A 27702-nucleotide genomic window follows, 5' to 3' on the forward strand; every position below is an offset into this window, starting at 1 on the left:
CTAACGTTAATCCTACACCTAAACCTACCCATAACCATTTCTTAAAACTACATAACGTTACTGTTATAAAAAAACAAATAACAGACAAGCAAATGTAACGTTAATCTTTTATTTTTTGCCAAAATATCAAAAGTGGTACCAAAAGTAGTTCAAATGATAATGAGTTCCATTCGCAGTCCTTTCTGGAGGTAATAGTTTTTATAGGGTACAAAGCAGAATTTAATTTATTAATCCGTGAAATTATGTATCTTATGTATCTTCTCTCCGTGAAGGCGCGCTGGCTTTCAAATGTCTATCAACTGAAACACGGCATGTCGCAATCTGTGACGAATTAGGTTAGAACCAATGAGATTTCGATATCAGTGCCGTAAACCATGTCGTAACGTTTCTCGAGGGTGAAGCACTGGCGCTATTTTCAAATTCGAATCATAACGAGCGCGGGCTTTGACTGTGACGGTCGCTGTTGCTGAGAATGAAGATGAAGATCGATTGATAAAGAGCTGAATTTGGATATGTTCCTTGCAAACATCTGGATTCTAAAGATCTGGAGTACAGCAAACAAATAAAATGGATGTGATGTTTTATGCTGTGCTTTTGTGTATCTATGGTTGTATTGTCAGTCATTGGATAGGAGAAAAGATTATGTAATCCCCCGAAAGGAGTTTGCAGCATTAAGTTGATGAGTAAACTGCTTTCAATAAATTCAATAAAACCATGTATTGATATGACCATTAAATACAACAGATTTAAATCATTAATGCCACGATTTTAATATTAATACATGGGAATTCATATACATTCACACTTTACGTTAGATTATTTACGTTTTTTAGCTGCTAACACGTAAGTATTTGTACATTTACTGCTATAAATACGTCAAAGTTGTACGTTTTTATGTTCATGAAAACGTAAGGAAATGTACGTATGGTAGTACCACATTTAACGTAAAAATACACACGTATTCTCATGAGATCACGTTGAAATAGGCAAGGATATCATAATGTAAGGAGACTGCTAAATATTCTGCATCAACAAAAGGGGGAAAAAGATACTGCATTACTAGCACTAGATGCAGAAAAGGCATTCGACAGGGTGGAATGGGATTTTCTGTTTGATGTTTTAATTCGGTTTGGATTTGGAGAAAAATACTGCAAATGGGTTAAATTGTTAAACCAGAATCCTTCGACAGAGGTCTTAACTAATAATTTTATATCAAAATCATTTAATATTTCTAGGGGATGTAGACAGGGATCGCCTCTTTCCCCTATCCTTTTTCTGATGGCTATTGAACCCTTGGCAATTGCCATCAGAAAAGTAAGTGATATAAAAGGTATAGAAATGTTTGGCAGTGAACATAAAATAGCGCTATTTGCTGACGACGATTATTTTTAAAGAAATTAGACTCAACCATTCTGGCTTTAATCCAAATTATTGAGACATTTGGGAAAATCTCAGGGTATCAGATCAATAATTCAAAATCTTCAGTTATGTTGCTGAATGAAGAAGAAAGGAAAAGTCCTACCAGTAAGGTAGATATGTTTAATAATGTGGAAATTTTCACATATTTGGGAATTAAAATTACTCCAAAACTGGAAGACATAGTAACAAAAAATTATAATTAAATTTTTGAGAATACAGTGACGCTGGTTGAAAGATGGGCTTCTTTACAGTTGTCTTTAATAGGAAGAATTAATATTTTAAAAATGAATATTTTACCTAAATTTTTGTACCTATTTCAGAATATTCCGATCACACCTCCTAGTAATCTGTTTTCTAGACTTAAAAAGTTAATTATTAAATTCATATGGAACAATAGAAGATCCTGAATTAGATTATCTCTTTTATATTTGCCATTTGATAGGGGTGGGCTTCAATGCCCTAATTTTAAATGGTATTATACTGCTGCCCAGTTTAGATCTATTATGTTTTTCTTCTCAACATCTAATGAACAACCCGTATGGGTAGTAATGGAAAAAAACTCTATTCCAAATAAAATACCCTTGGAATCATATTTATCTGATTTAGATCGTAAAATTTTACAGAAAATGGAGGGTAATGTTACGAATCCAATGGTTTTAAATATGGTAAGGGTATGGCATGAGATATTTGAATATCTCCTATACAAGTGAGATATCTCGCTACTGTCCAATATGGGGAAATCCTAAGTTTAGTCCCGGAAAAGTAGATGTAGGTTTTAAGACATGGGCAGGAAAAGGTATTAAAAGTATAAAAGATTTATATACGGAAGACAATTTTATGTCATTTCAAGAATTGAGTAATACATTTGATATACCTCAAAGTCATTTTTTAGGTTCTTACAGATAAGAAGTTTCATTTTATCATTTCAAAAAAGTACTGGAAATATACCACCATTATCAGTTTTGGAAAGAGTAGTCACCAAAGATTGTTATGATAAGGGTCGAATTTCACTTCTGTATAAAATGTTGGTAGAGGGCTCCCCGGAGTCTTCTAGCTCTCGTTTAGGAGCATGGAGTTAAGATCTTAACGAGGAGATCACACCAGATGAATGGAGTGAGATTTGTCAAGATGCTCAAGTACAAACAGTTAATACAAGATTAAAGTTGTTACTATATAATTGGCTTATGCGAGTATACATATCTCCAGTATTATCAAACAAATTTAATGAAAATATACCAGATACATGTCCCAAGTGTAATGTTTGTAAAGGCACCTATTTCCATTGTATATGGGAATGTGAAGAAATATCGAAATTCTGGAAATAAGTGCATAATATGATTGGTAAAATAATAAATGCGAGTCTTCCTTTTGGACCAAGGATTTTTCTAATGCATTTGTATCCTAAGCTTAAGTCAAAGGAATGTATCTTTATTTCTATGTGTATCTTACAAGTAAACGCCTCATTGCATTACAATGGAAAAATCTAGAACCACCCAGCATAAAAAGGTGGCTCAGGGAGATGATACTGAATGTCAATAGAGAAAATAACATATGTTATTAAAGGAAAGGGCAAGACTTTTGAAGATGTTTGGAATCCCTTTAGATCCTTCATAGAGAAGGAGGATAGTGACATGTTTAAGGAGACAATTGAAGATATGTGAGATTATAGGATGTATTTGTATTAGGAGGCCTTAATAGTTAGTATGTGTTTTTTTTTTTTTTTAATTCATTAGTCTTGTGGATGTGAGTCCTGTACAAATTGAGATATGCTAAGTTGTAATGATGCGAAGACATCAATATGTGTATATACTGCATTTTGTATTTTTGTTCCTGGTGTGTGTGTAATATATGTTGTAATATGTGTAATATGTGTAATATAAAAAATGCTTTCATGCTGAAGGTTTATTGTTAGTTTATATTTGTCAAACACAGTCAGTGGCATTTTAGCAGAGAAAATATGCAACATATTCTGATTAATACAGTCCAATTAATACAGTCCAATTAATAAGTTTAATACATGTTAATTGTGCACACAACCAAAACTGTCAGGTAATTTAGATGTATGTGTAATATCAGAAAATCATTTTCTTAAATTTGAATACACCTTTGTTATTTCTTAGCTTTAAGTTTGTCATAACTGAAATTCCAAATATTATGGGGTTCTCCTGCTTTTTCCACTCTTCCTTCCATTCCCAATTTGCAACTTATTCTGATAACTGCACGATTTCTTACATCCACACTTTGCTAATCAGAATATATCAGACTCCCAGGGTGACTGTGCATTCTGTTTGGGTACTTAATGTTTGATTGTGTGTATTTTAAACAGTTAAATGAGTTCACAAATTAAAACCTTTTGCTTAAAATGCTTGAAACACTATATTATTAATAATTCAGTTTAGGAAGGCGTGGGTGTAAAGAAAAATAATAATACTAGCTTGTTATTATTTCGATAATATTTGTAAAGAAAGCAAAGCAATTCAACAAAATGGTATTGGGAACACTTTTTCTCTCTGGTTCCCACGTGGCAATCCTTTATCCGTTACTGGACAATGATTTCCAGCTGACTGGTGACCTGCCTCACTGTAGCGCAGTCCAGACACGCTATCAGCACCTTTTTCCCAGAAGACCAAGGGGTGATCGTGTTTGTATATTGCACAGTGCCTCCAGGTGCGATCTGACTGCAAATGCAGAAAAAATACTGAATGTCAGTACTTCACCAGTTAAAAGCAAACTGATCATGGGCCCCAAGCACAAAACATTTCTCTTACAACTAAGAGCAGTACAAGTTCTTAAGTAAGAGTTAACAATGTCTACAGAATATTTCTACATCTACTAAGAAACAAAGTTATCAAATGCATTATCAAATCATACGCCAGTGCTCTTTTAGTATCACTGTAACACAAAAATCTCAAAGAATGTGCCGTTTCTTAGAACTGACTCAGCAAAGTGTCACCATTTGCACATCTCTCTGTAGATCTATAGATGTCTTGTAGTTTGTTGAGAGTTTTATTGTGTGTTTAGTCATCTATTCACTTGCTGACAATGAAAATCTGCGGAATGAAAAAATAAATATGACAGAGGTTATTCCATCTTACTCGTATGTTTTCTTTCTGGTCGAAATCAGTCCAGGGCTTTCTAGGCGCAGCTGAACGTTTTTCAGGACGAAGTTAAAGGGATTTCGGAACGACACGGTAACCACGAAATCCTTGCCGACGCGGGGTGTTCCAGTCACCTGTGGATCATTTATAATGACTGTTAATGAACATAAAAGATCAAATGCATCACACATATTTCTCTACGATTGGTAATAAAAGACGTATACCTTAATTGTGAGTTCAGGAGGACGGAGGGCGACAACTCTCGTTGTCGTAAGGGCCCTGCCGGTTTCCTGAATGCGTCCATATGCCACAAAGAGCAGGTTGGACTGATCCACCCGGTAGGGCATGTACTCTGAAGCTGTGACATCGAACATCACTTTCGTGGCTGTAAAATGATTTTCAGAAATTAAGCTAAGCAATCTAAAATGCATGTGCCCTAAACCAACAACAAACTTGTAAAGTCAGGCTCACTTTTCCAGGGATCCACAGATGCAGTTTTGCTTTCAATCTTAAAGATTGAGCTGGTGACGCCGGTGTAGTACACCACACAGCCAGTGATGGTGGCATCAAGGGTGCAGTTTTGGCCGGTCTGGTTCTTAATGTTCAGCGTCAGCTTGAAGTTTTCACCTATGTTGATGGTGTCGGCCTGGAGCTCGATTTCCACACCTGTTTTAGCGGGAGGCGTGTAATCCCTGGCAGGAACGCCACGATTCTCTGCCATCTGCATGGCCTTCTTATCCATGTCACTGCCTTGAGAAAGGAAGAAGATCGAAAGGATGATAGTGAGAAGGGTAGGGCATGTGTGTGACCATCCATGCCCAAGAGTGTTTGGACCAAATGAAGCCTACCTTCCGGGTATTTGTAGGTAGAAGTGATGTCCTCATAGGCATTACTGTTCACTCTTTTGGTGACAATGAGCTTTCCAACATTCGTGGTGTCCACAGAGATGATCTTTGTGTTTCCGTACTTATCAGATTGATAGTAAACCACATCACTGTTCACCTGAAGACAGGAGGAAGTATTGTTCTCTTTTTTTAAACAGATTTGCAATTTGCTGCTGAGATTTTGTAAACTAAAGAAGTGGTTAGGAATCATCAAAGAGAAATGACATGTTTCTTACCTCTGCAAAGACAAACCTGGCATCAAATGGATAGCTGAGCTCTCCCTCTTTAATGGCAATGACAGACGTTGGGCCGCATCGATAAAGACCTAAAACAGAGAGGGAAATCCATTTTGAATGCAAATAACAGAATGCAAATGGTATAGAATTACTATTATGTAATATATGTAATATAGTAATATATGATCCACATTTATAGGTTACACTGTGTTTCATATGCATAAAGTGAGAGCAGATGCCGATAGAGCAGAGATGCCAAAACCCCAATCCTTAGACATCACCTCAAATCACCAAGCAGATGGAGGGTCTAAATGTAGGCCTTTAAAAGTCTAGCATACTATTTCATGGTCTTGGTGATTTCTATGAACAGGGTAAAAAAACATGGCCTGAATGAAAGACAGATTTTCTTTAAAGTATCAGTTGAAGGAGAGTCTTAAGTCTGAAATATATAGTTTGGACATATAAATATTTGCTGTTGGTCATTTTTCATTTTTTTTCACCGTTACCCCAATTGATGACACACCTAAGTTCATTTGAAAGTTTACTTCCATAAAAATAAATAAAAATGCTAAATAATGAAAAACTATAAAAAAAATTATATCTCACAATTATGAATTTATATCACACAATTGCGAGATACAAAACTCTTTTAGATATAGAAAACTTTTCCCTCATTTGACTTTAAAACTCGCAATTGTTTATCTCACAGCTCTGAAAAAAGAAATCTGATTTGCGAGAAAAAAAGTCAGAATTGTGAGGCATAAATTCACAATTGCAAGGAAAAAGTGAGAATTCTGAAAATGTCTTAATCTGATTTTTTTTTTCCGAACTGCAAGTTTACAGTATATCTCACAGCTTTGAGAAAAGATGTCAGAATGGCAAGAAAGAAAAAAAGCCAGGACTGTGAAATATACAGTAAACTCACTTGCAAGAGAGAAGCATGTCAGAATTGTGAAAAGAAAGTCGTATATAAACTTACAATAGCAAGCAAAAAGTAAAAATTGCCAGTTTATATCCTACAATTCTGAGTGCAATTTGTAATTTGGGGGTGGGGGTTGGTGAAGACCATGCTGCTTTAGAGGAAAACCAGTGTATACTGAAGATGTGGAGGGTCATACCATCACTGGTCTCTTGAGGTGTGCCGTCAACCACCTGCCAGCCAGAGTATTTTTCAGGCAGATCAGGCCTCCTCATGTACACCTCATTCCAGCAGTGGTAGTTCCTGTGAAATACAGTGTTATTGTCACTAAACAGCATTTAACCATCATTACCTATCAGACAGTGTATGCTTTCTGTATCTCACCAGACTGAATCTCTTGATAGGCTTCTGTTTATTGTCCCATCTTCGTCCAGTATAAGGTCAGTCTTCAGGTTGCCCGAGTTGTCGTGAGCAGAGGAGTAATTGGTGATGACTCGTGAGGGCATCCCAAGACAACGCAAAACTATGGGTATCATCACAGTGCCATGGTCATGCCACAGTCTTTTTAGCAAAGCTCTAAATAACCTGAATTTCAGAATCAGTAATGAACATGCTGTCGCCATACTCACAAGTGTTCAGCACACCGGCATACACCCAGCACTGTGCAAAGCACACAGGCAAACCACCTTTGGCATATTTGAGCAGGATTTCAGGACTTCCTGTCCAGGCAGTGGGTGCTGTGCCAATGGAGTAATCATCACTCCAGTTGCCAACCAGGACACCATCGTCATCTTGGGAGTTCATCTGAAAATATAGCAGCAAAAAAGCTTGCATATATGCTATGTAAATTCATGATTTTGCCAAGTAAGAAATGTTCCTGGATCAACATTACTGTCCAACCCAATCCCTACCTAAACCTAACCGTAGCAATAATTTATTCCTAAAATCAGAGGGAAATGATAGCTGATTAACAAGGGTGTAGAAGCTCCTAATCCTGATTGTAAACCTAAAAACAGATATTTCCTTAAAAGTAATCTTAATTCTGATTGGTTGATTCAAATGTTGTTCCAGGATTATTATCTACACACACACGCACACACACACACACACACACACGCACACACACGCGCGCACACACACACACACACACACGCGCACACACACACACACACACACACACACACACATATATATATATATATATATATATATATATATATTTATATATATATATATATATATATATGCATCAGAGCATCAGAACTTTTACAACAATAGTTTATTCCATAAAATAAGTTATATTGTATGCATTGGTTTGTATGTATATGCAGCAAAATTGCTGCAGCTCAATTTGATAGTCGGTGATCACCATTCTTTTTATTTTATTGTATGGAAAAGAGTAGTTTTGACACTTTCAATGTCTCTTGCCTCTTCACCATTGACGGAACTTTCTGGATTCCTTAGTTTTCAGTTTTATACAGTAGGTTTTCTGATAGAGTACTGAATGTCTGGATTAAAATATGATGAAGGAGCAGCAGAAAGAAGCGATAGCATATGTAAGAAGGTGCATATTGTGACGAGTTGGCTGCCTCCCCCCAAATTATCATCATCACCCTGTCCCTTACAGGAGAGGAGGGGTGCATAAACAGCCAGGTCTGGCAGCATGTGATAAGGCACACCTGAACTGAATGGAGCCTCATCACCACCACTGTTTAAATGCCGAGTGCGCCTCTCCTCCAGAGACCGGTCTGTTCTCTGTGAATGCATGCTGGTGTCCTCGTGGGTCCAGAAAGGGTGTGTAGTGGGACTTCTGTTATTGTGTGTTTGGGGAGGACTTCTAGACCACAATATCAGCGCGATCTTGCATTATTTCTTTATCAACTCTGTTTTTTTTTATTTGCCCAAGAATGTGTGTAGCTTGAATAAAACTATTTGTTTTGTTTAAATGCAGAGGCTATGTTATTTCTTTTGACACATTGCATGTTCAGATATTCATACAAATTATTAAATCATACCAGAGCTGATCCCTGCCGAACTAATTCAATGGCATTTCCACGGTAAAGCAGTGGTACTTTGCCGGCATCCAGAACGAAAAGACAGGCATCCAGAATCCCCTCATCAAACTACAGGAAACAATATAAAATGTTAGATGAACGTATAATGTTGAAAAATCCACCATAATAGTTGGGACATTTGTTTTCTTTATGGAGAAACTCATCCAGAAAACTGCTGACCTGGCCGTAGTTCCATGAACGGGGGAATTGGTTGTTGAATTCTCCATTGTAGATGATGCCCACATCATTCATCACATACTCCTGTCTGTCGGAATCTCTGGGCATATACACCACATCCGCTGTGTACCAACATATGATATACATGCCTTATGATATATTCATAAATTCATAGGGTTTGTTGCCATCTATACAAGCGATGTCAGTACGCAAAACAAAGTGTTATACTTGTACTCACCGGGGTCCCAAGGATTAAACAGCACATAGAAATCAGTGTCAGGGTTCTTTGGAGTGCGCTGTTTTCCAACATTAGTGATTACTGTTACAAAAGTGCTGAAGCGGCCAATGATGCAGCCAGCGTCAGGTGTTATGCCCACTGTCACATCATTGCCTTGCATGCCAATCACGCGACCCTTCCAGCGCCCATTACGTCTCCCTTTTCCGATGAACACAATGATGTAGGTGCCCCTGTTTTCATTCGGTGAACTGCCTGTGAGTACAAATACAGTATATGCCAGTTTTGAACGACAGTTCAAACCAAATTTAAATTTTGGCATCATTTTATGATGACTTTCTTTCCATTGTGGAACAGAAAATGTAATATTTTATAAGTACGTCTGAAACAGCTAGACATTTTTTGCTCATACAATTATAGCCAGTGGCATCCAAAGAAACGTATCTATCAAATATCTATCAAAATATGCTGAATTTCTCAGACCACATTGCTAAAACTGTTCAGTCCTGTAGATTTGCTTTATTTAGAAGATCAGGCCCTTTCTTTCGGAACATGCTGCACAACTCCTTGTTCAAGCTCTTGTGAGTGACGTGACATTCAGCCAAGTATGGTGACCCATACTCAGAATTCGCTCTGCATTTAACCCATCTAAAGTGCGTGCGCGCACGCACACACACACACACACCAGTGGGCAGCCATTTTTGCTGCGGCGCCCGGGGAGCAGTTGGGGGTTCAGTGCCTTGCTCAAGTCATGGTATTGAGGGTGGAGAGAGAACTGTACATGCACTCCCCCCACCCACAATTCCTGCCAGCCCAAGACTCGAACTCACAACCCTTCGATTGAGAGTCCGACTCTCTAACCATTAGGCCACGACTTCCCCACTTCCCCTCTTGTTCTGTCCAGACTGGACTATTGCAATGCTCTCTTGGCGATGTGCCAGCCAGTTCTGTCAAACCTTTATTATTAATCCAGAACACAAAAGCAAGATTAATTTTTAAGTAAAAAAACAAACAAACAAAAAAAAAACATGTCACACCTCTGTGCACTGGCTTCCAATAATTGCTTGCATAAAATTCAAGGCATTGATGATTGCATTCAAAACCACCACTGGTTCTGCACCCCTTTAACTAAATTCATTACTTCAGACTTATTTGCCTCTAGAAGCTTCTATTCTGCAAGTGAACTTCGCTTGATTGTTCATCCCAAAGAGACACAAAATCACTTTCACAGACTTAAATTAAATGTTCCCTCCTGGTGGAATTACCTGCCCAACTCAGTCCTAGCAGCTGAGTCTTTCACCATGTTCAAGAATCGGCTAAAACACAACTCTAGCACTCCTTATTCTAATTCTATTCTTTTAAAAAATGGCCATTTTATATTTGCACTCTATTCATTTAATAACTACTTGATTTCTTTATAAAAATTAAAAATACAATTATACAATTAACAAAAAGTAAAAAAGGCAGCCAAGACCAGCTTGCTCTATTTTTACTATATCATTGTCACGGTTGGTAAACCTTGGGGTTTTTCACTATGTGGGTGAAGTCTGTGTGTTACGCGTCATCACTGATTGTTTCTTGTGGGCATCTCCGCTAATTGTCATCACCAACAGCTGTCACTCATTACTCATCCCTATATATTGGCTTGTCTAGCATCTTGTGTTTGTCAGAGTGTTGTTTCCTGTTACTTGTCTCATGTTTTGCTCTCTTGTGTGTTTCTGGGTTTGGATGTCCGTATCTCCCCGGAACCCTGTCCACTCATCGCATATCACCATCGGATCATCACTTACCTCTTGGCTCGCTTCCCCGCAGTTCCTGTGTCACCCTCTCCTGCTGCCAACTCATCACCGCCCTTCGGATCATTCACTCACCTGCATCTTCCTGGACTGTGTTTTCCCGGCCAAGTATCATCTGTGTTTCCATCTTTATGTACTGTCATTCATATATTAAATATTCATTATTTGCTTCCTGCCACTCCTTTCACCCAGTCGTTACAATCATAAAAAAACCTCGCTGAATGTGCTGTTAAGCTATAACTGAGACTTGCTATAGCACTTGCATATTATTGCTCTTTTGTTTGTTTTGATTGCTTCCATTGTTCCCATTTGTAAGTCGCTTTGGTCTGCTAAATGACTTAATGTTAAATATATGATTAGATATGTATGGGCAATCTGCCTTGGGTCATTTAAAAAGAAAAAAGAAAAAACTGTGCTCTTGGGATCGGCTTCAGTAACAAGGGCCCAAACCTCAAGAGGAAATCTTCCCACAGTACAGCAGCTGAGCCAGCAATGATGAACATGAAGCTGACATCGAGACTGAATTAAATGGTGCTACAACAGCCGAGGGAACATCACTTCAATTATTCAGCTGACCTAACTGCAGAATGGCACTATGCTCTGGTCGGTCTCTAATAAAGATGGGCAGATATTTTCACTTTTATTCATTGTCTGATAGTTATTTCCAGTCCATTAATAGCTCTGCTGTCAGTCAGTTCATGCTCCCCTTGAGTATATATATATAAATCAAAGATGTAATTATGTCTCTTCATTCAGGCCTGTGCATGGATTGTTGTAATTTATTTTCCTCCTCCGCTATGTGAAAGTGAAAGTGAAGTGACATTCAGCCAAGTATGGTGACCCATACTCAGAATTTGTGCTCTGCATTTAACCCATCCGAAATGCACACACACAGAGCAGTGAACACACACACACACACACACACACACTGTGAGCACACACCCGGAGCAGTGGGCAGCCATTTATGCTGCGGCGCCCGGGGAGCAGTTGGGGGTTCGATGCCTTGCTCAAGGGCACCTAACTGCCCTAATTGAAGGTGGAGAGAGAACTGTACATTCACTCCCCCCACCCACAATTCCTGCTGGCCCGGGACTCGAACTCACAACCTATCGATTGGGAGTCCGACTCTCTAACCATTAGGCCACGACTTCCCCCGGACTCCTCCACCACTTTTTGACACCACAAAATAATTTGCCACCATACTCTCTTTTCTTAACTTTTTCCCTGCCATTGATGGAACTTTCCAGGTTTCCATGTCTGCTCTATTATACAGCTGCATCTCAATAAATTAGAATGTTGAGACAAAGTTAATTTATTTTAGTCATTCAATGCACACAGACTGAAGTAATTTAAGTCTTTGATTCTTTTAATTGGGATGATTTTGGCTTACATTTTTAACAAAAGCCTTTCAAAAAATTAAAATATGGTGACATGCCAATCAGATAATCAACTCAAAACACCTGCAAAAGTTTCCTGAGCCTTCAAAATCGTCTCTCAGTTTGGTTCACTAGGTTACACAATCATGGGGAAAACTGCTGATCTGACAGTTTTCCAGAAGACAATCATTGACACGCTTCACAAGGAGGGTAAGCCACACACATTCATTGCCAAAGAAGCTGGCTGTTCACAGAGTGCTGTATCCAAGCATGTTAACAGAAAGTTCAGTGGAAGGAAATAGTGTGGAAGAAAAAGATGCCAACCGAGAGAACCACAGCCTTTATGAGGATTGTCAAGCAAAATCAGTTCAAGAATTTGAGTGAACTTCACAAGGAATGGACCGAGGCTGGGATCAAGACATCAAGAGCCACCACAAGGAAGGAATGTGTCAAGGAATTTGCTAAACCACAAACAACGTCAGACGTTCTTTTACCAAGAACTTTTGGAGCTTCCTTTCATGCTTCCTTCTGCTGAAGTGAAGCTTTTTGAAGATGCTGATTTAATTTTCCAGCAGGATTTGGGACCTGCCCACACTGCCAAAAACACCAAAAGTTGGTTAAATGACCATGGTGTTGGTTGCCTGAAAACTCTCCAGACCAGAACCACAGAGATAATCTATGGGCTATTGTCAAGAGGAAGAGGAGAAACAAGAGCCCAAACAATGCAGATGAGCTGAAAGTCACTGTCAAACAAACCTGGGCTTCCATTCCACCTCAGCAGAACCACAAATTGATCACCTCCATGCCACGCCGAATTGAGGCAGTAATTAAAGCAAAAGGAGCCCCTACCAAGTATTGAGAACATGTACAGTAAATGAACATACTTTCCAGAAGGCCAACAATTCACTAAAATGTTTATTGGTCTTATGAAGTATTCTAATTGGTTGAGAAATTGATTTGTTAAAAGTGATCCAAAATCATCACAATTAAAAGAACCAAAGACTTAAACTACTTCAGTCTGTGTGCATTGAATTTATTTAATACACAAGTTTCACAATTTGAGTTGAATTACTGAAAGAAATGAACTTTTCCCACAACATTCTAATTTATTGAGATGCACCTGTATGGTACATCTTCTGATAGAACACTGAATGTCTGGATCAAAACATGTCAAAGATGAAGCAGAAATAAGTGATTACATGTGTAAAATAATGCGACCATCAAACATTATATAAACAGCATATAAATCAAAACTGCCCAATGCGACCGAATAAAATGGTTTAGAACTATGAAGCTTTGGGGGTGTTGATGGTTTGATGATCATCAAACTGCAAAAAAAGCATAATTTTGTTAAATTTTTTCACTTTTTTTTAAATAATACTTATTAAAAACTTAAAAAACTTTAAACTTTAAAAAATTAAATACAAATACAAAATAAGTGAAAGAGTTCAAATAATAGGACACCCGAAATGTCCTCATTTATAGTCTTTATTTAGTAACCTGTATGATGTATTTTCTTCTTTTAAAAGTTCATTTTAGAGATGTTTCAGTTTATTTTTGTCAATAGAAAGAAAGTCAATGCTCACCAAAACTCTTTGGTGCCTTGACCCTCTCACACCTAAATTCTCTATTCTATTTATATTCTATATACAGTACTTGTTTTCATTTGATTTATTATAAAACTTGAACAGGTTGATGGCTAATTTCACTGGTGAACTTGACCCTCTATCACTAGCTCTATTTATTCTATTTCTATTCTGTCTACTTATTTTCTTTTTATTTACTATACATAAAACACTAACACTCCAACACTTACACTTTTTATTCTATTTCTATTCTATTTACTTGTTTTCTTTATTTTATTATAAAAATAATAACCTGACCCCTAACCCCAGCCTTCCCTATTCTATTTCTATTCTATTTACTTGTTTTCTTTATTTTATTATAAAAATAATAACCTGACCCCTAACCCCAGCCTTCCCTATTCTATTTCTATTCTATTTACTTGTTTTCTTTATTTTATTATAAAAATAATAACCTGACCCCTAACCCCAGCCTTCCCTATTCTATTTATATTCTATTTACTTGTTTTCTTTATTTTATTATAAAAATAATAACCTGACCCCTAACCCCAGCCTTCCCTATTCTATTTCTATTCTATATACTTGTTTTCTTTTAATTTTTTATACAAATCTTGACCCTCTAACTGTGTGTCAGTAGCATAACAAATCTACCCAGATATTTGTATCTTTGAGAACATATGGTGTACAAAAATCAATGGCGACAAGAAAAGCAGCCGAGATGGAAGAAATAGAGGCTTCCCTAAAGTTTATGGCAGATGAGATCATCAAATTTGCCACTCAACAACAAAGCATCCTGGCCATCATGGAGGAGATACCAACCTAAGAGAAATAGTAAATCTGAGAGTCAAAAAGATTGACAAACTTGAACAAAGGTTTGAAGAATTGGAACAACAAACTTGGAGTAAAGGACAAAGAGACAAAGCATCGCAGCTATGCTAGAGTAGCAGCTGGAGTAAATGAAGGCAAGGATGCCCCACTAGAAGAATTGCAGATATTGGAACAACAGGTTTTGCTGTACCTAAGCAGTATACACATCAATCTGGATGATAGTAACGTCTCTAGCTGCTATGCAATCCCAAACCAGGATCGCAAAGAAAAGCCATCCATATTTGTAGAGTTCGTTTCACAAACGCACAAACGCTACTGCGACAGACCAGAAAATTAAAAGGTACTGAAGTCTACTTAAATGAGCATCTAACAAAGAAAAATGCTGAAATAGAAAAATGGAGTCAAATACTCAGGAAGCAAGAGAAAATATAATAACATGGACATGGAACGGGAAAGTTTACATCCGACCAAATGGAGAAGATCAACACAGGCCAATCATAATAAGAAAACTGCAAGAATTGGACAGCTACAAGTGATGGTCCACTTCAGCAGCTATGTGGCTGAAAAGCTGAAAAGCTCGAGGTAAAATTGGAGAGAGACAGATAAATGTGTGCTATGTTATCGGAAACTGCAACAAAAGATGTGTACATGGTGGCACAAGGATCTAATATAAATACTGCAATTCCTTACACAAAAGGATAAAAGACCTGGTATGGTGAACATGTGAAGAAATTTGGGAATATAACCATAGATTAAATGTTTGACCAGGATGGACTTAAGAGGTATGATTTTGATAATGAAATTGATCCGGATATGCATTATTATAGCAATCTTGATATAAATTGTAATTATTACACAGACCAAGAATTCAACAAGAGTGGGAAATGTTATGGTGCTCTGTCCGTCATACATTTCAATAGCAGAAGTCTATGCAAAAATTACTCCCCCATCCAACAAGTCCCAGGCCCCTTATAAATTCATAAGAAACTGCACGGTAAAAAATATTGAAGATTTCAAAAAGGAGCTTAGTAACCTAAATTGGTGTGATGTTTACACAGAAAGTGATGCAAATGTGGCATATGATACCTTCCTCTACAGATTCACCGAGCTGTATAATATTAATTGTCCCATAAAGAAGATTCAAAGCCAAGGAAATGATTTAGCAAAAAAGCCATGGATAAATAAAGGCATTGAAAATGCATGCAAAAGGAAGAACACATTATATGCTAAATTTGTAAAAAAAAAAAAAAAAAAAAAAAAAAAAAAACAGGACTATTGAGTCGGAAGAAAAATATAAAAAATATAAAAATAAGTTGGTAAGTATTATTAGAAATAGTAAAAGGCAATATTTTACACCCTCTTAGAACAACAAAAGCAAAATATGCAAGGAACTTGGAAACAACTAAACAAAATGATAAAAAAATAAAATAATAATAATAAGAAACGAGAGTGTCCCAGTTATTTAAAAAAGGACAATGAAGTCCTTATTAGAAATCCAAAGGAGATAGCAAACTAATTCAATTACTATTTTGTTAATGTTGGTTTCAATCTGCCAAAAGGCATTTCTGACTGAAAAGTAAAAACATAAAGAGTTGTGAATATATCAGTAAGAACATTTCCTCCATGTATGTGTCTGACATCACCAAAAATGAAATACTGGAGATTGTGAATGGTTTTAAAAATAAAAGGTCAACCGACTGGACAGATATTGATATGAAACTGTTTAAAAATATAATCCATTTAATATTAGAACCTTTGAACAATATCTTTAATTTGTCCTTTAAATCTGGCGTGTTTCCATATCAGATGTCATTTATACTCAAATTATAGACCAATCTCATTATCAGTGTTGGGGAGTAACTAGTTACATGTAACGGCGTTACGTAATTTAATTACAAAATAAATGTAACGGTAATCAGTTACAGTTACTAAGGAAAAACGAGTTATTAAATTACAGTTACTTATGAAAATTGTAACGATTACAAAGAGGATTACATTTGAATATTTACACACATCCACATACAGCTTATTTCTTTCCCAAATTGCACTAAGACATATGGCCCATAATCTCCGAGACGCGGAAAACACATTCGTAGAATCCAGTCATAAAAATGGAATTCAGCCTATAACGCGGACGCAATATGCCACATTTTGGACGAATAAATCAAAAGTAGGTCAGTACACTTGAATCAAAACCCGATATGGACTGATGTCTGTGAATATTAAGCCGCAAAAAGACTGAATATGAATCCTGCACGTTCTGCGTGTCTGTGGAAATCAGGCGCTGACTGGACATCGGGAGAACCGGGACTATTCCCGGTGGCCTGGCAGACGATTTGGCCTTCTACTTTAATATTGTTATTGTATAATTGCAGGCCGAATATACTAAAGCGATTATTTCCGAATCCGCCATTCGATAATTAAATCTCTAATAAATCATGAATCGGTTAGTCGTGACTGGCAATGGTTGGGCTCGCGCGCTCTCCGCGCCTCCGCCGAACGGTTTGGATCAGACTCCGAGTAATCAATGCGAGAGAGAGAGACCGGAGTGAACTGTGTAAGCGCACAGCTGGAGCAGAGAAGCGACACTTCTGTTCAGGGTTTCAGGTGCAGGTCAGTTTCATCTGTAAATATGCTAATGTAGTTTTGTCTTTGTTTACTTAGTCAAGCAGCAGCACACTGCTCGCAATCACTCAAAATACTGTATAAACGACGTCATTATTATCTTTTATAATGTTACAGTAGTAAGTTAGCAGACAAATCATCATATTTTATCATAGGTCTAGGGGGAGCTAGTGGATACAAAAACACATCCCTTAGGAAAATTAATATAGCCTATGGTATGGCACTAACCGTGGTTTAACTATGGAATTTGTAGTAAAAATAAATACAAGTGGTAATTCATTTGCCAAAAAAACAAAATTGCACTTACAAAACATGGTAAAAGTCAAATGAAAATCTTCAGTATTAAAGTCATGAGAGAGATGGATGGATAATGGAAGTGAAGGTGCAGTTCAGGAGAGAACTCTTAATTACGTTGCAAGTCCCCCAACCTAAGGATTCAAATCTTTTTCATGTCAGGTCCAAAAAAAAAATAGGGTTGTCCATGTTTCAGAATGGGTTGTGGGTGTATGAGTGTGAGATTTCCCAGCCTATTTTTTTCCCAGTCCGCCCCTCATGGAAATTAATCTCTAGAACAGTCACTTCATGAGCATTTTTTACTTATTTTGAGAAACTATCATCATATCATGTACAAAGAGACAGCAGTGTTTCAAAAAGACACCAATGTTTCAGGAGTTTAGTACACAAAATAGGACACATGCTTATTAGATAACCGTATTTGACTTGATGTATATGCTTTTATTTTTTTATTAACTATTTTTCCCCAAACCATTGTTAGATGCAGTTAGATATGGAAGGCATTTTCCGCCAAATTTAAATAGATAAATGAAATGATTAAAATTAAAATTAAAACCAGATTAACGATTTCATTACAGAAAACTGTACGCAAAATATGTGACAAAATTGAGAATGAAATTAAATGATTTCATTTTCACGGTGACATACCTGTCAAATTGAAAAATAAAATGCAATTGGTGATTTCACATTTCATTTTCAATACAGTCTCGAGGCAAGACTGCCAATATTAAAATGAAAAGCCAAACGTGAAAAAGAAACTACACATACAGTTTTTACAAAGCTCTTTATTAACGCTATTGACACAATTCAAATTTAAATGTAAATTTTACTTGTCATTTTAATTCCTCTTTTATCTTACTGTTTTCATTTTCGTTTTCATTTTCAAAGACAACCTGCATGCAAAATATATGTTAATGAGTGGGTGTGGCTCAATTACGTTGTTACGTGGAGGAGCTATAATGGCGGTTATGGCTAGTATAGCAGCAGAATTAAACCAGCTAGCAAACATTTCAGATGATAATGACTTCATTTTGCTACGAGTTGAATCTATCTTGGATACACTTGGACATTTTGCAGCCATCACAAACTCCGATGTCGGTTGTGAGGTTGTGCAGTGCCAGACAGCAGATTTTCCGGGGAGTCTCGTGGAGGATCAGGCCGAGGAACTGCAGTGGGTCGAGGGTTTGACGCATGCTGGTCAGGCTGGTTGTTTCTTCCACGTTCTAATGCTGTAGCAGCTTCCCGCAAAAGCTCACTTACAGATTCGTTCTCGATTACAATATATTCACATTTTAATGTCGTTTCACACATTGTTTCAACCATCATTCAACTCATGCACACGAGACTTCGACGATTGTCTCTAGCGCCGTTACTTGAATAAGCCACACCCACTCATTAACATATATTTTGCATGCAGGTTGTCTTTGAAAATGAAAACGAAAATGAAAACAGTGAAATAAAAGAGGAATTAAAATGACAAGTAAAATTTACATTTAAATTTGAATTGTGTCACTATTATTGCGTGAGCGTTAATAAAGAGCTTTGTAAAAAATGTATGTGTAGTTTCTTTTTCACGTTTGGCTTTTCATTTTAATATTGGCAGTCTTGCCTCGAGACTGTATTGAAAATGAAATGTGAAATCACCAATTGCATTTTATTTTTCAATTTGACAGGTATGTCACCGTGAAAATGAAATCATTTAATTTCATTCTCAATTTTGTCACATATTTTGCGTGCAGTTTTCTGTAATGAAATAGTTAATCTGGTTTTAATTTTAATTTTAATCATTTCATTTATTTATTTAAATTTGGCAGAAAATGCCTTCCATAGTTAGATGCCTGTAGTTATGCAAAGATTTGGTTTCAAAAACAGTATCTATAAACTATTTCTTTTGATTTTAAATCTGCTTTGAACTTCAGATCAATCTCTAAGTAAAAGGCAGTACTAAAGTCTGATTGTGTGGTGGATGTGTTCAAATGTGATCATCTTAATTCAGGTGATGAAGAATGATGAAAGTCTGACAGTATTGAGCACTACTGTAAGGTTAAACCTGCATGGTGTAAAATGGTTGAAGATGATTAACAGTAGCAAATTAACATTCATTAGAAATTTATAAAAGTAATCAAAATGTACTAAAAGGTAATTAGTTACATTACTTTATTAAAGTAATTAAAAAAGTTACACTACTATTATATTTTAAATAGGGTAACTTGTAATCTGTAACCTATTACATTTCCAAAGTAACCTTCCCAACACTGCTCATTATTATCCCAATTTTCTGAAGAGGCTTGGTCGTTTTACAGAAAAATGTATGATATTAAGTGACGATCAATATGGTTTCAGGAGCGGTCAATCGACATCAGTGGCAGTTATTAAATTAGTTGATTATATAGCTTCTGCATTAGACAAAAAATACTTTACTTTGGGTGTTTTTGTCGACCTCAAAAAAGCCTTCGATACCATCGATCATAAATTGTTAAATTGTCTTAAGGGCTGTGCTTACTCATGGTTAGAAAGCTATTTCGACAATAGATACCAGTATGTACATTGTAATGATCATCAATCAGAAATACGTAAGTTAACTTGAGGGGTGCCCCAGGGTTCTTTGATTGGTCCCAAGTTGTTTATTTTATATATCAACGACATCTTTAAGGTATCCATTTGTTTAAATGTGTCTTATTTGCAGATGACACAATACTGTATGTGAGCAGAGAACTATCCAGAATCAAGCCATGGTTTGACCGAAATAAATTATTACAAATTATTAAGTAAAACCAAATATGTTACATTCAGTAATCGATAAATTAAAACTAACATGAGCTTAAAGATTGATGATGTGGTACTAGAAAGGGTGAATGAAAACAAATTTCTTGGAATAATATTAGACCATAAATTATCTTGGAAACCACTCTTCCGGTGTGCCGCTACGATGGCGTCGCTGACGAGCGCTCTGTGCAAACTGTTTTTCGTGTTTTTTTGTGTTATTCGTGTCACTTAGTATACTTAATTTTGCTCAGACAGTACAGACTCTAATACAGTACGATCGACAAACACTACTGGACATCCGATCAAATTTAAACTTCGGTTCGGATACAACGCCACCTCTGAACTCCAACTTCAGCGTCTACGCGCTCCCTCTGTTGCCGGCTTGCGTCCTAAGACACCGTCGGAAAAGGAGGAAAGGCAAGCGTGCTGGAATTCTATGCAGATCACGGAAAAGAAGTTGACTGTATTTTGAGCCAACATACAGTCTCTGGATAACAAACTTGACGAACTTAATGCGAGAATCACGTACCAACGGGACATTCGCAACTGCTGCATTCTGGCTTTCTGTGAGACGTGGTTAAATTCAGAAGTACCCGATACGGCCATTACACCGCCTGGATTCTCCGTTTTTCGTCATGACAGATCGCTAAACTCCGGTAAGAGCAGAGGTGGAGGTGTGTGCTTTATGATTAACACTCGCTGGGGCACTGATGTTACAGATTTATCTTCACACTGCTCCCCTGAGATCGAACTGCTCTCCGTTAAAGTGCGCCCCTTCTACTTCCCGCGGGAGTTTAATTCAATAATTCACACAGTTGTTTACATCCCGCCTCATGTGGACAAAACTAAAGCATTGGACGAACTGTACAGCACCATAAATGGATTAGAAATTGCTCATCCTGACTCTGCTTTTATCGTTGTTGGGGATTTTAACAGGGTGAATATGAGGAAAGTTCTTCCCAAATTCTACCAACACATAAATTTCCCCACTCGAGGTGATCAGACATTAGATCACTGCTATTCAACACTAAAGGACAGTTACAAACCCCTCCCCCGACCAGCATTTGGCAAAGGTGACCACATTAGCATACTGCTGTTACCAGCCTACAGACAATGCCTCAAACAGGAAAAAACGGTTTCTAAAACAGTCTACAAATGGAGTGAAGAGGCCATCTCCACACTGCAGGACTGCTTTGATTCCACAGACTGGCAGATGTTTCAAGATGCATCAGGAGACAACATACAGGAATACACAGACTCTGTGATAGGCTACATTAACAAATGCACAGAGGATGTTGTTCCATCAACTAACGTTAAATCATTTCCAAACCAGAAACCATGGGTCAACGGTGAGGTGCGGGCCAAATTAAGAGCACGGACTGCTGCCTTCAACTCTGGTGATTTAACTGCTTATAAGAAATCCAGGTATGACCTTCAAAGATCAATAAAATCAGCCAAAAGAGACTTTAGGGACAGAGTGGAGTCAGAATATCATGTCTCTGACCCCCAACGCATGTGGAGCAGTCTATGCTACATCACAGACTACAAAGGAAGGAAAAGCAGTGGTGTGTCTTTGTCTGCCTCTTTACCAGATGAGCTCAATACATTCTATGCTCGTTTTGAGGCAGATAATACATTTCCTGCTGTGAAAATACCTGCTGACACTGACACCTGCCCCTTGGTTCTTACCACACACGAAGTGAGTAAGGCCTTCAAGAGAGTCAACGGCAGCAAAGCTCCAGGTCCAGATGGCATACACGGATGTGTCGTGAGGGCCTGTGCTGTCCAGTTAGCAGATGTCTTCACCAACATCTTCAACCTCTCCTTGAGACTTACAGTGATCCCCACATGCTTCAAGCAAACCACCATCATCCCTGTTCCCAAGAAAACTACTGTCTCCTGCCTGAACGACTACCGTCCTGTAGCACTGACATCAGTCATCATGAAGTGCTTCGAACGGCTAGTCAAATCCCACATCTGCTCCTCTCTGCCTGACACCTTGGACCCATTACAATTTGCTTACCGTTCTAACAGATCCACGGATGACACCATTGCAAATGGCCATACACTCTGCACTAGAACACTTGGAGGGAAGAGACACCTATGTGCGGATGCTGTTTGTTGATTACAGCTCTGCATTTAATACCATCATCCCTACCAAACTCATAGCCAAACTGAAAAATCTGGGTCTTAACAGTCACTTATGTAACTGGGTCCTGGACTTCCTGACCGGAAGACCCCAGGTGGTCAGAATTGACAATCACACATCCTCCTCACTTATACTCAGCACTGGTGCCCCACAGGGATGTGTACTCAGTCCACTCTTGTGCTCCCTGTTCACATATGACTGCTCTGCTAAGCATAGCTCCAACACCATCATCAAATTTTCTGACGATACTACTATCCTAGGACTCATCACTAATGGCGATGAGACATCCTACAGAGATGAGGTTAATGCACTCACTACATGGTGTGCTGATAACAATCTCTCTCTAAACGTCAGCAAGACTAAGGAGATGATTGTGGACTACAGGAAGTCACAGAGAGAGGGTCACGTTCCCCTTCATATCAACGGAGAGATAGTAGAGACAGTTAAGAGCTACAAGTTCCTTGGCATTCACATCTCTGAGGATCTTTCCTGGAGCCTACACTCAGAGACCATAGTGAGAACAGCCCGTCAGCGTCTCTACTTCCTGCGGAGACTGAAGAGGTTTGGCATCTCCTCTAACATCATGACAAACTTCTACCGCTGCACTATAGAGAGCATTCTGACCAGCTGCATCACTGTATGGTAAGGCAACTGCTCTTCCTTGGACCGCAAAGCTCTTCAGCGAGTGGTGAGAACAGCAGAGCTCATCATTGGACATAAACTCCCAGCCTTACAGGACATCTATCAGACTCACTGCTTGAGAAAGGCTTGCAGCATCATCAAGGACCGCACTCACCCTGCTCATCACCTGTTTGCCACACTGCCATCTGGCAGACGTTTCCGATCCATCCGTTCACGGACAACCAGACTTAAGAACAGCTTCTATCTTCAAGCCATAAGACTACTTAACAATCAGCTGTCCTCCATCTAAAAACGGAATACATGCTGCTCTTATGTTTACTTCATTGTACTTGCACTGCCACTTTTTTTTTATATTCCTTCATGTTACTCTGTGACACTCTACAATGACTTTTGGACATTGCTCTTCTCAGGAATACATCTGAATGTGTGCTGCTCTTAAGTTTATTTATTGCATCTGCACTGCCACTTTAATTTTCCTCCATGTAGCTCTATGTCACTCTACAATGACATTTTAGACACCGTTCTACCCCATTAATCACAATATTACCTCAGGACTTCTTATGTACACCATAACTCTAAACACTGATTACCTTTATTGTACCTGTTACTTCCACTTATTTGTATATAATGCTCTGTCCATGTCTTTCTGTCTAAGGGCACCGTAGTCACTCAAAAATCTCAGTGCTCTCCATGCACGTCTGTGTCTTATGTCTTGTTTTTGTCATTGTATGTCTGAGCCTCGTCACAAGCATTTCAATGCCCAGTTTTCCCCAGTGTTAACTATGCAAATTACAAATAAATGCCTCTTGACTCTTGACTCTTGACATCGCTCATGTTTAATCAAAACTGTCCAAAACAATAGCTATACTACATAAAACCAAGTATTTATTTTAAATACACCTTCTCTGTATATTCTGTATCAATCTCTTATTGTTCCATACATTTCTTACTGTGTTGAAATATGGGGGCATGCCTACACCACAAACACAAAACCCATTTTTAATTTAAAAAAAAAAAGCCATAAGGATAGTCAATCATTCACCGTATAATGAACCGACAAACTCAGTATTCAGTAAATTAAAAGCAATACAATTTTTGTTTGAAAACAGGGAACAGAAATACAACCTAAGAGGAGAGAACATGTTTAAAAACAAATGGTCAGAACAAACTTTAAAATGAACACCATTTCAGTAAAAGGGGTCGACCTGTGGAATGGGCTCACCGATGATCTTAAGAGGACCAAGACCAATAAAAAAAAAAAATATATATATATATATATATATATATATATATATATATATATATATATTTTTTTTTTTTTTTTTTGTGACAAATATAGGGATAAAAAAAATAGTAAGAAATTGTAAGAAAATGTTTTATGTATGTAGATGTTTATACATGTATACTGTTTATGCCTAATTTCTGATGGGTAGATGTTCTTTTGTAAATAGGGTAGGCGAAATAAGCCACGGCTTCAGCCTACACCTTTTCGGTTACCCTCTTTTGCATTTTGCATTGAGTTTGGTTGTACATATATTTTGTCTTATGTTTTATAACCGAATAAATCTTTATATACCTAACTCTAGCCTCTATTCTATTTCTATTCTATATACTTGTTTTCTTTTTATTTATTATAAAAAACTTGACCCTCTATCACTAGCTCTATTTATTCTACTTTTATTCTGTCTACTTCTTTTCTTTTTATTTATTACAAGTAAAACGTTGAACCTCTAACACTTACATTTTCTATTCTATTTCTATGCTATCTACTTGTTTTCTTTATGTTATTATAAAAATAATAACCTGATCCCCTAACCCCAGCCTTCCCTATTCTATTTCTATTGTATTTACTTGTTTTCTTTTTATTTATTATACAAACCGTGACCCTCTAACACTTACATTTTCTATTCTATTTCTATTCTATGTACTTGTTTTCTTTTTATTTATTGTAAAAGACTTGACCCTCTAACACTTTCACTGTCTATTGTATCTCTATTCTATCTACTTGTTTTCTTTTCATTTATTATAAAACTCGTGACCCTCTAACACTAGTCTTCTCTTTTTTATTTCTATTCTATCCACTTCTTTTATTTTTATTTATTATTTAAAAAACTTGACCCTTTAACTCTTGCATTTTCTATTATGTTTTTAGTTCTCAGTACTTGTTTTCTTTATTTTTATTATAAAAAATAGTAACCTGACCCCTAACCCCAGTACTCTATATTATATTTCTATTTTATATACTTTATTTTCTTTTTATTTATCATACAAACCTTGACCTTCTTACACTTGCATTCTCTATTCTATATCTATTGTATCTACTTGTTTTTTTTTTTCATTTATTTTATAAAACTCTTGACCCTCTAATACTAGGCTTCTCTATTCTATTTTTATTATAAAAAAACAATAATAGCAACCTGACCCTCTAACACTTCTATTTCTTTTTTATTTACTTTTTAAAAAATATATATATATTAATTATTAAAAAATAAAACTGCTGCATGTCCTGCTAGACCTGGGATTTGTCACAGCATTGTTGCTCTTTAGTTGCTTTGATTGTTTTTATTGTCATCATTTGAAAGTCACTTTGGATAAATGTAATGTAAATGTAAATGAGATGTTCTGAAAGATCTGCTCACCAATCATGAACTCCAGCTGCACATTGTCCTGCTTGTCATTGAAGGGTTTGTCAAAGCTGATGACGATAAAGAATTCTTTATTCCTGCGCACAATGAGGTTGGTGTTCTCATACCTGCTGGTGTTGTGTGCATTATTGTTGTCTGCCACAAGCATATCAACACCCACCACTGAGAGAGCTTGGGTTGCTGAAAAAAAGACAAAAAACGTACATGATCATTGGAATACAATCATTATTATGTCAGGTCTGAGAGTTTCAGAACAATTCGAAATACTTATTAAAACACTGAGTGGTAATTAAAGGCTTCCTTATCGTCTAATCATGCTAATGATAAGCATCTATAAAATAAAAAAATTGGCAGTGGTTATTAATTGTAACACTTGAGCAATTTTAGACCATTTTAGAACTATTTTGATTTTAAAAAATTACAGAATTGGATAAACACACACACACACACACACACACACACACACACACACACACACACACACACACACACACACACACACACACACACACACACACACACACACACACATATATATATATATATAATCAATATGGCCATATATAACACCTATAAGAAGGACACTTTGAAGGATACAGTGTATCCAAGGTAAAAAAAATATATTAAAAAAATATATTTCACTAGATTTGAAAACAGACCAATATTGTCTTATTAGCTAGGTTTGCAATTTTAATGGTGTGGTGTCAAAACTGTGGGGTGAAACAATGACACTTTGTTCATTTTGAAAAACTTGGTTCATGAATTCCAGTTGAATATAAATGAATAGGATTTTACTTGGTGCTCTTGGTCCCGCGCCTTCAATAGCCTCAAATACAGGTGGGTTAAACACCTCTGAGTTAGATTTGGAAAACTTGACACGGCCGAGATCACTCCAGGACGTAGTGTTATCAGACATGATGTACACAAGTTGTCTTGATGTTTGCCTAGAAGACAGATCATGCTAATATTAGACTTTTAAATACAGAGACTTTACATTTGGTAGATTTGTGACAGCTGCAAAGGAAAGGATAGATTTCACTGAATGAAAGAGACTTTATCTATTCCTTTCTGTCTGCCCCTGTGGGAAGATATGATGCAATGTGGTGTTAGACTATTTTAGGAAAGCCAAACTCTCAGTGAAACTGTGAGAATCATAAAGTGCTGATGAAATATCATTCTCAACTGAGCAATGCAGTAGCAACAAGAGCCTTCCTGTCACAGATCCATCACTAACACAGTTACTCAGAACATTGTTCAAAAGTTTGGAGTCCGTAAGATCTTTAATGTCTCTTCTGCTCACAGAGGCTGTATTTGTTTGATCAAAAATACAGTAAAAATAGCTGTAACTGTGAAATAAATTGTATCATTAAAAATAACTTTTTTTCTATGTAAATATATTTAGTTTGTGATCAAATCAGAATTTTCAGCATCATTCCTCCAGTCTTCAGTGTCACATGATCTTCAGAAACCATTCTAATATGCTGCTTTGCTGCTCAAATAACATTTCTGATTATAAGCAATGTTGAAAACATTCAGTCTTTTTTGTGGAAATTGTGACTTTTTTTAATCAGGGTGAATAGAAATAGTTATTTAAAAAAGAAATCTTCTGTAACATTATAAATGTCTTTTTATAAATGCCCCTTTTGGATAATTTAACGCACCTTGCTGAATAAAATTAAACTCTTAAAACAAATGCTGAACCCAAAAGTTTTGTACCTTTATGTAAGATAAATACAATTGTATTGTTTAAAAATCTCAAGTCTTCAGAGAAAAAAAAATCACCATTCTTCACTGATGAGTTTATAAAAACAAAACAAAAAGGAAATTACCGTCATTTAGCCTACACATCGCCACAATTAACTAACTGACTAATACATCATTTTGATTGAACTGAAATAAGGGAACAAATGAGTAATTCATGGCCACAAATTAAAAACTTGTTCAAACATATACAAAGATTTTATTTCAATGTGAGA

General features: G+C 36.9%; 1 protein-coding gene across 1 annotated transcript; it reads right to left on the bottom strand.

Moving 5' to 3' along the window:
- Window positions 1-3303: 3303 nt before the first annotated feature.
- Window positions 3304-26642, bottom strand: LOC132115612 (coagulation factor XIII A chain-like). The gene is made up of 14 exons (XM_059524029.1): window positions 26522-26642; window positions 25721-25906; window positions 9026-9277; window positions 8791-8909; window positions 8572-8679; window positions 7186-7360; window positions 6941-7079; window positions 6756-6859; window positions 5638-5726; window positions 5366-5519; window positions 4989-5267; window positions 4742-4902; window positions 4515-4651; window positions 3304-4097 (listed from the first exon to the last, which is right to left on the bottom strand). The coding sequence occupies exons 1-14, from the start codon at window positions 26640-26642 to the stop codon at window positions 3959-3961; spliced, it is 2163 nt and encodes a 720-aa protein (XP_059380012.1). The 3' UTR covers window positions 3304-3958.
- Window positions 26643-27702: the final 1060 nt, after the last annotated feature.

Source organism: Carassius carassius, chromosome 35, assembly GCF_963082965.1.
Source record: "Carassius carassius chromosome 35, fCarCar2.1, whole genome shotgun sequence".
NCBI lineage: Eukaryota > Metazoa > Chordata > Actinopteri > Cypriniformes > Cyprinidae > Carassius > Carassius carassius.

Coding starts and splice junctions, on each gene's coding strand:
- LOC132115612 (XM_059524029.1), bottom strand. CDS start 26,642: ATGTCTGATAACACTACGTCCTGGAGTGATCTCGGCCGTGTCAAGTTT. Junction 8,910..9,025: donor GTTTAATCCTTGGGACCCCG/GTGAGTACAAGT, acceptor GTTGGTACACAG/CGGATGTGGTGTATATGCCC. Junction 5,268..5,365: donor TACCTACAAATACCCGGAAG/GTAGGCTTCATT, acceptor TCCTTTCTCAAG/GCAGTGACATGGATAAGAAG.